We start from the raw sequence: 14,855 nt of genomic DNA, 5'->3' as shown, positions 1-14,855 counted from the left end.
GGGTTACAATCTCACAATGATAAAACACCCATCCCTCCACCATTGAACATTCCCCAACACCAATATCCTGGGTATACCCCCTTTCTCCCCCTCCCCCTGCCTCTATGGCAGACAATATTTCCCATACTCTCTCCCTACTTTTGGGCATTATAGCTTGCAACGCAGAGACTGAGAGGTGATCATGTTTGGCCCATTATCTACTTTCTGCATGCATCTCCCATCCCAACTGGTTCCTCCAGCCATCATTTTCTAAGTGATCCCTTCTCTATTCCATTTGCCTTCTCCCTGCTGCTCATGAAGCAGGCTTCCAGCTATGGGGCAATCCCCCTGGCCCTTGTATCTACTGTTCTTGGGTTTCAGCCTCAGGTGATGTTATTTTATACTCCACAAATGAGTGCAGTCCCTCTATGTCTGTCCCTTTCTTTCTGACTCATTTCACTTAGCATGATACTTTCCATGTCTATCCATTTATAAGCAAATTTCATGACTTCATCTCTCCTAACAGGTGCATAGTATTCCATTGTGTAGATGTACCAAAGTTTCTTTAACCAGTCATCTGTTTTAGGGCACTCGGGTTGTTTCTATATTTTGGCTATTGTGAACAGTGCTGCAATGAATTTATAGGTACAGATGTCATTTCTACTATGCTTTTTTGCATCCTCGGGATATATTCCCAGAAGTGGTATTGCGGGGTCATACGGAAGCTCAATTTCTAGTTTTTGAAGCACTGTCCATACTGTTTTCCAGAAAGGCTGGACCAGTTGGCATTGCCACCAACAGTGAAGGAGTGTCCCTTTTACCCCACATCCATGCCAACACTGGTTGCTTTTGTTCTTTTGAATGTGTGCCAGCCTCTGTGGTGTGAGATGATATTTCATTGTTGTTTTGATTTGCTGATGACTAGCAATGTGGAGCATTTTTTCCATGTGCCTTTTGGCCATTTGTATTTCTTTTTTGAGGAAACTTCTGTTCATTTCTTCTCCCCATTTTTTGATGGGGTTGGAGGTTTTTTCCTTATACAATTCTACAAGTATCTTATATATCCTGGATATTAATCCCTTATCAGATGGTATTGGGTAAATATTCTTTCCCATTCTGTGGGCTCTTTCTGTATTTGGTCACTGTTTTTTTTTGAAGTGCAGAAGCTTCTTAGTTTGATGTAGTCCCATTTGTTTATGTTTGCTTCCACTTGCATGGTCAGTGCTTAAAGATGTTTTTAGTTTCAATGTCATGGAGAGTTCTGCCTACATTTTCTTCTACAAACCTTATAGATTCATGTCTGATATTGAGGTCTTTAATCCACTTTGATCTGACTTTTGTGCCTGGCATTAGACAGAGGTCAGAGTTCATTTTTTTGCAGGTAGCTATCCAATTTTCCCAGCACCACTTGTTGAAGAGGCTTTCCTTGTTCCACCTTGCATTTCTTGCCCCTTTGTCAAAGATTAAGTGGCCATATATTTGGGGGTCTGTGGCAGGATATTCAACTGTTCCATTGGTCTGCAGGTCTGTTTTTATCCCAACACCATGCTGTTTTAATTACTACTGCTTTGTAGTAGAGTTTGAAGTTGGGGAAGGTGACGCCACCCAGCTTTTTTCCAAGGATTGCTTTAGCTATTCTTGGGGATTTATTGTTCCATATAAATTTCAGGTATGTTTTATCTATTTCTTTAAAAAATGTCATGGGTATCCTGATAGGGACTGCATTAAATTTGTATAGTGCTTTGGGCAGTATTGCCATTTTGATCATGTTAATTCTCCCTATCCATAAGCGGGGGATGTGTCTCCATTTCCTAATAGCACAAACTCATCTCCATCTGGAATCTCTGATCAACATTAATTGGGAATATAATAATTGTGGTTACTTTGGGAGAAGCAATTTGGGAAAAGTTGCTCACATTTTCTTCACTTTACCAGTTAATTTTCCTAACCCGTGCACTTGTCTCACCCAACGGTGTGCAAGGCTTACTCTGGCTCTGCGCTCGCTCAGAGATCACTCCTGGTGGTCACCGGACGGTATGGGATGCTGCAGAAAGAATCTGGGATGGCCAGGAGCAAGAAAGAAGCCCTACCCACTGCACTATCTCCTGGGACCTCATAGTTTTCCTTCACATGCGAAAAGTCCTGTCCCAACCGGCGACAGAATTTGTTCAAACTCATATCCTTCTAACTTCCTAATACTTGGTTCTTATGCAGCAGGGCAGTGAGATCGCAACGCTGTTTTTGCAAAGTGGAAGCGAGGAAGCTCTAAGGGAATCTTCACTCTCAGCAAACAGGGGGCAGCGCATCCCGATTTGCAAATCCTATGAGAACCTGAGCCGCTTCCCACCTGCGACTGAATTAACTCCATCGTTGCAGATGCGCTCCCCGTCTCCGGATTCCGGAGCAGCAGCACGGGAGATTCTCCGGGCGCGCGACCACAACAAAGATGGCGGCAGCGGCTCCCGCTAACTAACGCCTCCTGGCCGCTAGTTCCGGCCAGTCCTTTTGACGTCACTTCCGGGTGTGGCTCCGCGGCGTGCACCTGAAACCCAAGAACCGTCGGTGGACGCCGAGGTGTGGCGGGGGTCTCCGCGCGGGGGTCCGAGAGAATGTGGGGCCAGCGGCATGGGCCCGGACGATGGCGAGCCCGCGGCTGTTGCCGCCGTCGTGACTGAGCCTCGCTTCGCCCAGAGCTACAGGGACTACCTGCGGAGGCAGAAGCTCGTGGACACGCAGCACCGCGTGCAGCAGCTGCCCGACGGCACCGTGGCGCTGCCGGTGCTGGGGGAGAGCCTCACGGAGCTGCACCTGCAGGAGCTGCGGGAGAGCGTGGCCCCGGGCAGCACCTGTGTGCTCACCCAGCTCCGGGGGGCTCTGCCGTCCAAGGCGGCCCGGGGCCGTTCGCCCGCCCAGAGGCTGTGCCGCGAGGTGAGTCGCTGGGTGGAGGGCCGCGGAGTGCCCTGGTCGGCTGCGCTGCAGGCGGAGCTGCCCCGGTCCTGGCAGAGGCACGGGGACCTCCTGTTGCTGAGTGAGGACTGTTTCCAAGCCGAGGAGTGGAAAGATCTGACGCCGGAACTCTGGGAGACCGTGGCCTCGGCTCTCGGCGCGCAGCGCTTGGCCAAACGAGGGCGGGTGGCCCCGGATGGCACTCGGACCCCGGCGGTGACGCTGCTGCGGGGTGAGCACGGCTGGGTGGAGCATGTGGACAATGGGATCCGATATGCGTTCGACGTGACCCAGTGCATGTTCTCCTTCGGGAACATCACGGAGAAGCTCCGAGTGGCGTCGCTGCCCTGTGCTGGCCAAGTGCTGGTGGATCTTTACGCCGGGATCGGTTATTTTACACTGCCCTTCCTGGTGCATGCTGGTGCCTCCTTCGTCCATGCCTGTGAGTGGAACCCCCATGCCGTGGCTGCGCTGAGCCGGAATCTGGAGCTCAATGGGGTAGCAGATCGGTGCCAGATTCACTTTGGAGATAATCGGGAGTTGAAGCTCTCCGACATTGCTGACAGGGTAATCCTGGGACTGATCCCCAGCTCTGAAGAAGGCTGGCCCATTGCCTGCCAAGTGCTGAGACAGGACTCTGGGGGTATTTTGCACATCCACCAAAATGTGGAATCTTTCCCAGGGAAAGCGCCCCAGACTCCTAGAAACAGGGACGTGGAAGAGGTGGAGCCTTGGCTTTCTTCTCAGGAAATCACCAACCAGTGGGGAAATGGAGATAGCAGGGATTCAGGAAAAATAGTGTCAGCAGCTCCCAAGCCAGAATGGCAGAGGTGGGCACAGGCTGCAGAAACTCGCATTGCTGGCCTTCTCCAGCAGCTGCACGGGAAGCCGTGGAGGACCCGAATCCTGCACATTCAGCCCGTGAAATCTTATGCTCCCCATGTAGACCACATAGTCCTGGACCTGGAGTGCCGCCCCTGCCCTCTAGTTGACTAAAGAAGGTGGATCCTGAGACATGCTGCTCTACATGTGAGTGACTTTGGTGCACCAGCTTGGCCAGTTTCTCACATCGCTAATATCATACTTGTCTTAGTATTTTGTGGCCTTAAGAACCAGCTTTAGTTCAATCCAGATTACTGCACATGTCTTCAAACAAACCCAAGATGAGCTTTATGTCAGGGAGAAGTATGACTTGTTGAAGTGATGCCCACATGTGCAGTCATGAATTCTGACCACAATTCTAACCTTGGGCACAGGATTTCAGTATTATTTCCTTATATTTTTCTCATTGCAAAATAAGGGCTTCTTGGGGTAGAGAGATAGTACACTGGATAGGGCACTTGCCTTGCATGCAGCCGACACAGCTTCTGCATCTCTCATGGTCCCCTGAGCACCACCAGTAGTAACCCCTGAGCATCACTGGGTGTGGCCCAAGTAAGGATTTCTTTGAATTGTCTCCACATGGGGCATTTGCCATTTTTAGAGCAAAAGACACAATGGCATTTCCAGAGTCAATTCTCTCCAGCGTCACTAAGGAGGTCCACGATGGAAGTGGGGAGATTGGTGGAGCCTTCTGAGGTGTCCAGACATGAGATGATGGTTAGACTAGAGTGGTGGCCGTGGGAGAGAAGTGGGTTTGAAAAACTGATGGGACTAAGATTTGGAGTCCAGTGGTTCTCTTTTATTATGTATAAATTTGGGCAGGATCAGAATAAAAATTACATCATCTAACTCCCCTTTAGCGTTTGTGAGAGTTGGAAGAATGTCATATATAGTTTTTTGTGATAAACAAAAATTAGGATGTTTGCTTGAAACTTGTCAGAAGCTTCTGTTTCTGCAGTAAATACCAATTACTATTTTCAAAGTTTAAAACCTTGGATTTCTAGGGGCCAGAGAGATTGTAGGTATGACACTTGCCATGCATGTGGCTGACTCAGGTTCGATGCCTGGCACCTCATATATGGTCCCCCAACCTCTAGGAATGATCCCCGAGCAGAGAATAAAGTGAGCCCTGAGTACTCCTGAATGTGGTCCAAAATGAACCCCCCCAACCCCTCCGTGACTTCTACAGGCTTTCCCTTTAGTTTTCCTACCCTGACTAGCAAAAACAGGGCTAACAAGGAGCTAAAGGGAATGAGAGAGTCTGCAGCTTGTCAAGCCTCACCTTATTTTATGGCATCTGCCATCACCATTGTTTTTCACTAGAACGAACAGTCATTACACTTCATTTAACCTTTGGTATGACTAATTGCTATCTGGGCTTCTGTGCTTACTGAAGGAAATGTAGAAAGTCTTGATCAGGATTTTTATTGTATGGTATTTGGCTGCTTGCACTCTACCTAGAAGTGGCAATAAGGATAGGAATGGTGCTGTTTGTGTTATTCCACAAATAAGTCCTACCACATAAATGAGCCCACAGGAAATTTGAGGTTTCCTTAGCTACAATCCCTTGTGTCCAAGGAGCTCACACCTTACAGCTGAAGTAGCACAGTATGCAAAGAATTGGAATACAGTAAGTGCCATATGAGGAGAGCATTTGGAGTGCAGGACTGGAAGGGAAAGTTCTGAAAATGCATAGGGATAAAACTGAGGAAGATTGTGGGAAGTGGAGTCAGAGCGGAAACAGGTGCAAACATTTGGCTAGGGCAGAGGAAGCAGTGAGAGACTGATGGAGTTGGTGTTTAAGGATTACAGTCAACAGTCTCGATAACACTGAGCTCGCAGGAAGTGTCTGCTGGCGTGCCCAGCACTGCAAAGCCTTGTTGCCATGCTCATCCCATAGAATGGCCCTCCTGGGTTTGCCTTAGTCATCCCCTTTTTCATATACTGGGTTTCTTCTCATGTGTGTGCCCGTGGCTTTCTCTCTCAAAGATGCCAGGCCAAGTGGGGCTTGAGACCAAATTTAGAGGAAGTAGGAGAAATAATAAGGAAGATGACTCAAAGAGGTGCCTGACTAGGGACGAAGGAGTTACCCTCCTGCCATAAACTTGGGTAGGCAGAATTGGTGGGTGTGCCCAACATGAATTTATCCAACCAGTTACAGCTATCAGGTGGTGAGTGTTCACTGGTAGAAGAAGGTTGACATGGGCACCAACTAGAACCTTAGAACTTAGGTTCCATTCATTCAACTGGCTCTCCTGGTGTGATCTGAGGCAAGTTGTGAAACTCAGGTTAACTCTCCTCATTTGTACATTGGAATTAACAGTTGTGCATGCCCTGAAGGTGACTTAGGCCTAAATGAATTGACATGTTAGTGCTGTCACAACAATGAGCCTAGTGCATACAGTCACTATTTGTATCATAGTGAACTGCCATTCTCCAGTTTGTTGGTGAGGAATTGCTCTCATTTAGTTTCCCTAAAACAGCATGCTCTTATTTTAAAAAAATGAATTGGGGCCAAAGTGATAGTACAGTGGATAGGGCGCTTGTCTTGCATGTGGCTTACCCAGATTTGATCCCTAGCATCCCATATGATCCCCTAAGCCCATCACGAGTGATAACTGAGCATCATCAGGTTGTGGTCCCAAAACAAATCCTGTACTTTTTCCATCAGGCACTGCTGAGAACCAGGTATGTAATAAAGCTGAGTCAGTCCCAGTAGGCTGGTCAGACTGGAGATGTGGCTTTATAGTAATTCGTATTAGCACTGAGGTAGAAACTGCAAGCATCTTAATTAAATGGGATAGAACCATGGACTGGGGGAGGTGATGATGGTGACTGGGAAGAAAAGGGTGTCCGTGGTTGAGCAGGAGTACATGTGAATGGAAAAAGTGGGTCTGTCTCATGCCTTCATGTTACAAGCTCAGTTTTCACTGAGTACTTGATGGATTGGCCTGGTCAGCAAGAGGCATAATGGAACCAAGGGAAAGAAAACAAAGGGATCGGGAGACTCTGGAGTCCTTGTCACCTCAATCTAAGAATGGGGAACGTGAAAACTATGAAGGCCTCCTTTACAAGCTTCAGCTCTGGTTGCCAGTTAATCCCACCTGATGGTGATGTATGTGACTAAAAAAACAACTTTTTTCAATTTCCTCAACCATGAGTTATTCTATTAACTCAATATTTATTTAATCATATGTATTATTGAGTATAGTGTATTCAACAGTTCCATTTCAAATACACAAACACCAAAACTTAATATGAGAAACAAAATTAGTAAAAGCATTATAAATTCAGTATCTCCTACTCTGAATACAGCATGTAAAAAAACCCACTCCAGTCAGCCTCAGAGTACAACCACTTCACAACGGTAAACCACTAGTTATTTTCTATCAAACTATTATTATAAATGATGACCATTACTTAAATGCATTCCCCCCCAAATTGTAATCAAAATCTTCCTGACTACAGTTGGTAATAGGGTTGTAAAATAGTGCAGTCCCTTTGGAAAACAAGCAGTCTCACCAAGTTTCTTCATGATTCGACAGTTCCACTCCTGTGTATATCTATATACCTGAGAAGCATATGTCCACACAAAAAGTTACACATGGACCTTTATAGTAGCGCCATCTGTAATAGCCAAAGAGGAAATATCTTTAAAGTTTTCCAGTTATTGAATAAACAAAATATATATTCATACAATAGAACCTTAGAAAAGGAGGAACGGGTTTTATATAATGATATATTTTTATATAATTTCATTAAATGAAAATCACAGAGAAGTTCCCTTGTTTTATGACTTTATTTCTATGCAAAGGCCAGAGAGGTAAATTGACAGATTGTAGGCAAACAGAGGGGAATTAGGGAGTAGCTGCTAATGGACTGAGTTTCTTTTTGAGATGATGAAAATGTTCTGAAATTATTGGTGGTTATTGCATCACTCCATTAATGTACTGGAGATTATGTAATTGGGCCAGAGATAGTTTAAATGGCTGAGCACATACTTTGTGTATGGGAGGCCCAGATTTGAGTCTTGGCACTACATGGTCCCTGAGCACCACCGGAAGTGGCCACAAGCAGTGCCAGGTGTGACCCAAATTCCCAGCCCCCTAATTATATACCTTGCAAGGATTAGTTAGTTATATCATAGTAAAAAAAAAGTGAGGGGTACATCCAGTGATGTTCAGGGGTTACTCCTGGCCCTGCACTCAGGAATCACTCCTGGCAGTGCTCAGAGGACCATATGTGATGCCAAGGGTCAAACCAGGTGGGTTGTGGGCAGGACAAGTATCTTGCCCACTGTACTATCTCTCCAGGGCACTTAATGAAATTTTTTAAAAAAAGATTTGGGAAGAGAAGGCAAAGGCTAATCAGAGCTGGCCCCATTGTGGCCCCCATGCACTACTGGGCCAAAGCATCTAACAGACCCCAACTCCCACTTTCCAGAACTGATGAGTGTGCCATCTCACCTAAGAAAATGATAGGAGTGGGGCTCGCAAGATAGTACAGCAGGCAAGGCATTTTCCTTGCATGGAGCCAGCCCTGGTTTGATCCCTGCACCCCATGTGGTCCCCATATCCTCTGCACACAAGAACAATCCCTGAGTGCAGAGCCAAGAGTAAGCCGTCAGCAGTGCTGGGTGTGCCCCCCCCCCCAAAAAAAAAGACCTCAAAATGAGAAGACTGGAGAGTATACAAGGTGTAAGGCTATATAAACCTTGTATCCCACTGTAGTCCCAAAATCAAAAGGAAAAACAAGAAGATAAGGGATCAGGGATATAGCTCAGTGATAAAGCACTCGCTTTACATGTATAAGGTCCTGGGTTCAATCCCTGACACTGCAAAAAATTTTTAAAAATCTCTTAAAATGTGTAAGCCTTTAGGGCTGAAGAGATAGTACAGTAGGTATGGAACTTGCCCTATCCTGCACGTGGTCAGCAAGGGTTTGATCCCTGGTACCCCATAATCCCCAAGCCCCAACAGGAGTGATCCCTGAGTACAAAGCTAGGAATGTTTTGTACAACATTCAAACATTTGTACATGTTTGGCACAGCCAGGTATGTTCCCAAAATAAATTGATGTGTTTGCGGACTGTAAAAGAAGTTAGCCTTGGGGGCTGGAGCAATAGTACAACGGGTAGGGCATTTGCCTTGCACATGGCTGATCCGGGTTCGATTCCCAGCATCCCATATGGCCCCCAGAGCACTGCCAGGAGTAATTCCTGAGTGCAAAGCAGGAGTAACCCCTGAGCATCACCGGGTGTGACCAAAAATGCAAAAAAAAATGTTAGCCTTGTATACATAATTCAGAGTCAAAAGTTTTTGCATCTACAGGATGAAATGACAGCCTCAAAATGACTAGAATCAGGATTTAGTCCCCTTACATTAAATTGTACTGCTTCTTTCTTCATATTTGGCAGGACCCCCAGTGAAATCATTTGTGGTAAGTCTTGTAGCTATAAATTCAATTCCTTTATTAATAAAGGATAGTCGATGTATTTTTTGAATGAGCATTGGTCAGTTGTGCTTTCCAAGTAACTTACCAGTTTGAGCTAATTAGCCAAACATATTGATGCCGTTATACTTTAAATAACTAAAATGTATAGTATGATTCCTTATTACTTAGTGATATTTTCTATTTCTTTTTTCTGATCAGTCCGTCTAGAGATTTCTTTAAACTTATTTATGTCTCATATTCTTAGCTTTTGGTTGCACTGATTTCCTCTATTTCAGTTTCTCTCATTTTTTCCCCCCTGTTTTGGATACAATTTCTCTTTCATAAGAACAGTCTGAGATCACTGACTTTAATATGGGCATCCATGGAAGAAGAAATAGTCCGGAGGTTAAGGCACTTGCCTTGTACACCAGCAAACCCAGTTTAATTCCTGGCACCATAGCTAGTCTTGGGGCACCATGAGAACAGTCAGGAATAAGCTGCGAGTATCCTGATGTGGCCCAACGACCTCTGCCACCCACCCCGCCCCAAATATATATGTATCCCTTGCTATGCATTTCTCTAGAGTGCTATCCTGTTTTGGCTGGGTGAGAAGGTACTTATCAGAAGCCTGAACAGGATCCCATGCAGAGTGAAGGGCCCAAAGCTTCCATCTGTCAGACATCACAGTCATTTTAGTCATCTTCCCTGGGCTCTCTCCCTAGATAGACAATTTTAACTTTGTATTATTTGTACTTTTGTATTTTTAAGCATTATCTCAGCCTTCTGATAACTTTTTAAAAATTTATTTATTGAGTTTGGGATGACACCCAATAATGCTCAGGGCTTACTCCTGTCTCTGCACTCAGGAATTACTCCTAGCGGTGCTCAGGGGATCACATGGAATGCTGGGGATTGAACCCACATCTGCCTGCCGCCTGCAAGTCAAGTGCCCTCCCCACAGTACCATCTCTCTGGCTCAGCCCTCTGATCATTTTGGATCATTACCTAAGATCATTATAAGAGCAGAAATTATCACTTATTTATATTCTAATATAAACTTTAGTATTACCGAATGTCACATAATGATTAAAAAAAAACCCACAGTATTTTTTTGTTTTTTTGCTTTTTGGGTCACACCTGGCAATGCACAGGGGTTACTCCTGGCTCTGCACAGTATTTTCATAGTACTTATGAGACATAAATGGAGTCATTTGGTGCTGTGTATAATAATACTGAGTTCCAACTGAGAGTATTCTCCTAAAATTCACATTAAACACTTAAAATATACTTAGTTTGTGGAATTAGCATGAGAAATTAGTTCCAGAGGACCAGATTACAGGCTCTGGAATCCAAACTGAGCTAGAAATGTGGTTGTCTTTTGGCTCTACTACTCTCTGTGTCCTTGGACAAGTCTGCTGAGGATTAAATCTGATAAACATGCTGTATATTTTGTACTTTTAGTCTGATATTAACCTTTCTTTTTCTTGGACAAGGAGACTGAAGGTTGGTGTGTTTAAGCAGTTTGTCTAGGGACAGAGAACTAGTAAGCAGCAGAAGCAAGCTAGCTGCCTGCAAGATGTAGTGTACACTCACGAAAATCTGTTGAGTAAGTGAATGGACTGCTAAATCTATGTGCAATAGTGACTTCAAATGCCACTATCATTTCCTTTGTTAACTAAACAAATACAGACTCTTCCCTAATCATTTGGCATTTACACAATGATAAAGTTTAAACAGCTGAACTGTTGACGGGCATATCTGAGATGTGCTTAAGTGAGAAAAACTACAATAATTTGGGAGCAGAAATGATTGCATAGGTCCCAAGATCTGTAATAAAGTTCTGTATTTATTATCCTTTGGCTCTCAATCCCTACCCTTCCTACTAGCACCTCCATCTTCCATTAGAAAAAAATAGAAGATATGTTGGTGAACTGGGAGGTGGATAATTTGTAAGAGCAATTTCCTTCTGCTTCCTTGCAGTAAGGAGGCAGCATGCACCTGCCCTCTGGTACAGTCAGGGTAGAGATGAATGGTTCAATACATTCCATCAATTGCATGGTCACTCTTGCAGCTTCAAATCTGATGAATAATGAAATCAACCATCTAATGAGTTCCCTTTTCGCATAAAACAGGCCATCATGTGCTTCTGTTGCTTGAAATAAAAGACTTGGCTACTACAAATGTTGAGAGAAAACTCAAAACTTTGCATGCATCCTAGAGCTTGCCTTTGAATATTAACACATTGACACCACCGCTGCAATTTGTACTAATTAAAATCACATTCAAGTATGACCCACTGATGGTACATGTCAATGTCAATATGTTAAAGACAAATGAGATTTTTTTTAACCAGATGATTTATGTTTAAATTTGTGTCTCTTCAATACAAATCTAGTTTTAAGGTAGTATTTCGAAATACATGCCAAGATTTTATTCAGATACTCGTTACACAGGTGGGGAAAGTAAGACTTAGAGTGTAAGAATGACTCTACCAGAGGCTGAAAAGATGGTACTGTGAGGAGGGTGCTTTTGTTCCTTGCATGCAGCTGCCCCAGGCTTGATCCCTGTCATCCTATATGGTCCCCCAAGCCTTCCGGGAGTAATCCCTGAGTGTAGAGCCAGGAATAAGTCCTGTACATTTCTGGACATAGCCCCCAAACAAAAACAAAAAAGAATGACTGTACCAGGACTCCTGAGTGTTCTTGGCCTAAGAGGGCCCAGCAATGATAACAGAAAAAAAAAAGTTAGCTTATATTATTTTTTTAATTTATTTTTTAATAAGTGAATCACCGTGAGGGTACAGTTACAGATTTATACATTTTTGTGCTCATGTTTCCCTCATACAAAGTTTGAGAACCCATCCCTTCACCAGTGCCCATTCTCCACCACAAATAAACCCAGCATCCCTCCAACCCTCCCCAATCCCATCTCCCCCCCACCCCACCCTGTTACTGTGGCAGGGTATTCCCTTTTGTTCTCTCTCTCTAATTAGGTGTTGTGGTTTGCAATAAAGGTGTTGAGTGGCCATTGTGTTCAGTCTCTAGTCTACATTCAGCATGCATCACCCTTCCCCCACGTGGCCTCCAACCACATTTTACTTGGTGTTCCCTTCTCTATCTGAGTTGCCTTCTCCCCAGAATGTGGGGCCAGCTTCCAAGCCATGGAGTCAACCTCCTGGTACTTATTTCTACTATTCTTAGGTGTTAGTCTCCTACTCTGTTATTCTATATTCCACAGATGAGTGCAATCTTTCTATGTCTGTCTCTCTTTCTGACTCATTTCACTTAGCATGTATATCAGAAATTCTTACACTAATAAAATTTGTATCAAATATTAAAAAAATTAATGACTGAACATTTTTAAATGCCTTTAGATAAATCTTAAAATGTCACTTTTTTTTTTAAATTAAAAAAGGAAGAAACTATTTTATTCTCCATCCCACATGCCCATAGTATGACACTAACTGCCCGTCTCCTCTACCACATTCCTAGCTTAGTGTAGTCCTTGGGGAGTCCTTTCCTCCCTAATAGGTTCTTAGTTTTCTTTCCTTTGTGAATTTAGTCAAAACCACAGGTTATTCCCCTGATAGGTAGTTTAGGAAAATTAGTCTGGCTGAGTAAACACACTGGGTTCAGAAAGTGGAAGCTCTGAGGAGGGCATGCAAATGAGGCAGGCAAGTTGAGGTAAGAATTTTTAGGAAGGGAAGGAAAAAGAAAGGGTATAGAGAAAGGATGGATATATTTAGTTGTGGATGAAAAGAGAAGTGAACAAAGATTCGTCACATTCCTGAACTTTAGTTAGGCTTGTATTTAGGTCCTGGATTTGACTTTTAGCCCTGCACCTACCGCAGATCCTCAACATTTTGTTCAGTCATGATGGTGTTGATGAGAAAGACACAGTCCTAGAGGAACTGTTTTTGTTTCACTAAAGCATTTCACCAAAATTCCTAAATTCCCAAGAACCTATCAATGACTAGAAACGAAGATTCTGCCTGGTCAGCTGTTCTTGATAACTTGATAACTTACCTTTACCTCAGTTTCCTCTTCAGTGAAACAGATAACACCTACCAAAATAAGGCCGATTCCAAGAGGTAAGCAACAGGGAAATGCCTCCAAAGCACCTGGCCCAGTAAGCACCAGACAAATGCCCCTCATTGTTAGCAGGGGTAACAAGAGAAGGTTACAATGACACACTGGACTAGATTCTGGTGTGGGGGTCAATCAAACCTCACACACTGTGACCCACTTAAGGGAGTCTTGGGGGGCTGCATCCAACAATCCTCCACCTTTAGGAAGGTTCTTTTTAAGTTTTTATTAGGGGACTGTGATTTACAAAGTTTCAGGGATACAATGTCCCAACACCAATCCCACCACCAGTATCAACTTCCCCCCACGCCCAGAGGTGTCTTAACTCACCAACAGTAATAGTCCTACAGAGACCTGCTAATAATGGCATTGCCCTGGTGAATCTGAATCTGAGGTGCAGAATCCGACCCAATCTTTTTTTTCACCTGGTAAGCAACAGAAAGCTAAGGGTGGCCAGATACTAACCACAGGTTTGGAAAAGAAAGTGAGGGGAGACAGAAACTAAGACCTCCTTTTCCTGGGGCCCTGGAAATCAGGATAATCATTGACAGCAAGACAGACACGTGGGAGAAACCCTGAGTCACGGGAGGGTGATCAGAACTGGGAGCTCATGGAGCATATATTTCTTTAACTTTGTTTTGGGATCACACCCGGCTTGCTTCAGGATCTGTGCTCCCGGGTCATTCCTGTTGGTAATTATGGGACCACATGCAGTGCCGGTAATTAAACCGGGGTCCGTCACATGCAAGATGCTGAGCCAATGCACCATCTCTCCCGCTCTCACTGGAGCATCTTTTTTGGCGGGAGGGGGCAGACTCGGCAGTGGTTAGCGATCACTCCTGGAGGGGCTCGGGGGACCACCTGTGGTGCAGAGGCTCTAACCCGGATCAGCTGCGCACTCGGCAGGTGCTCTCCCGGCTACCCTACCTCGAGAGATACTACCTTATTAGGATCCTACCTCACGGAGTATCCTAACCAATAAACTGCGCCTTGAGTGGGGCTTCGGCCTTCAGGGGTGGCCAACTGGAGAGGTACTTGGACCTCGGTCAAAGTGGCATATTTGGGGCGCGGCACAGCCTGTTCCCCCCGTAAAGGTGTAAGTATAGTCTCACCTGCAGGAAGCAAGGAGGCACCACCTACGCAGGCTGACCTGGCCCCCACGAAGCGCAGCAATCAAAGCCCCGGCTCTGGGTCCTTCCCTCGCATCACAGCAGCCCCCCCATCAGCAGGGCCACAGCCTCCTTTCTGCCCTGGGGAGGAGGAAAGCAGAGCGAGCTGCGCAGGGGCGACGCTGTTTGGCTGCCTCTTCCCGCCAGCCCAGGCGCAGGGGTGGGCCGCGGCCGGCTGCTCCTCCCGGCACTCCCGACCCGCGTCTCCCACGGGCCGTTTCCCGGCCTCTAATAAAACAGCCAGTAATACCACCCCCGCGCGAGCACGGAGTCCCACGCCGACGCGGCCGCCATGGCAACGCGAGCCGAGCCGCGCCGCCTGCCTGCCCGCCTGCCCGCCTGCGCGATGACGCCACGGGGCC

The 14,855-nt window shown here is 45.5% G+C and overlaps 1 protein-coding gene across 1 annotated transcript; it reads left to right on the top strand.

Annotated features, from left to right (window-relative positions):
• The first annotated feature begins 2,503 nt into the window (after nucleotides 1–2,503).
• Nucleotides 2,504–14,630, top strand: TRMT12 (tRNA methyltransferase 12 homolog). Its single transcript, XM_055129595.1, has one exon. The coding sequence runs from the start codon at nucleotides 2,605–2,607 to the stop codon at nucleotides 3,919–3,921; it is 1,317 nt and encodes a 438-aa protein (XP_054985570.1). The 5' UTR covers nucleotides 2,504–2,604; the 3' UTR covers nucleotides 3,922–14,630.
• Nucleotides 14,631–14,855: the final 225 nt, after the last annotated feature.

Source organism: Sorex araneus, chromosome 2 (genome assembly GCF_027595985.1).
Source record: "Sorex araneus isolate mSorAra2 chromosome 2, mSorAra2.pri, whole genome shotgun sequence".
NCBI lineage: Eukaryota > Metazoa > Chordata > Mammalia > Eulipotyphla > Soricidae > Sorex > Sorex araneus.
The sequence above is the reverse complement of the archived record's forward strand: the minus strand, read 5'-3'. Positions and strand labels throughout refer to the sequence as shown.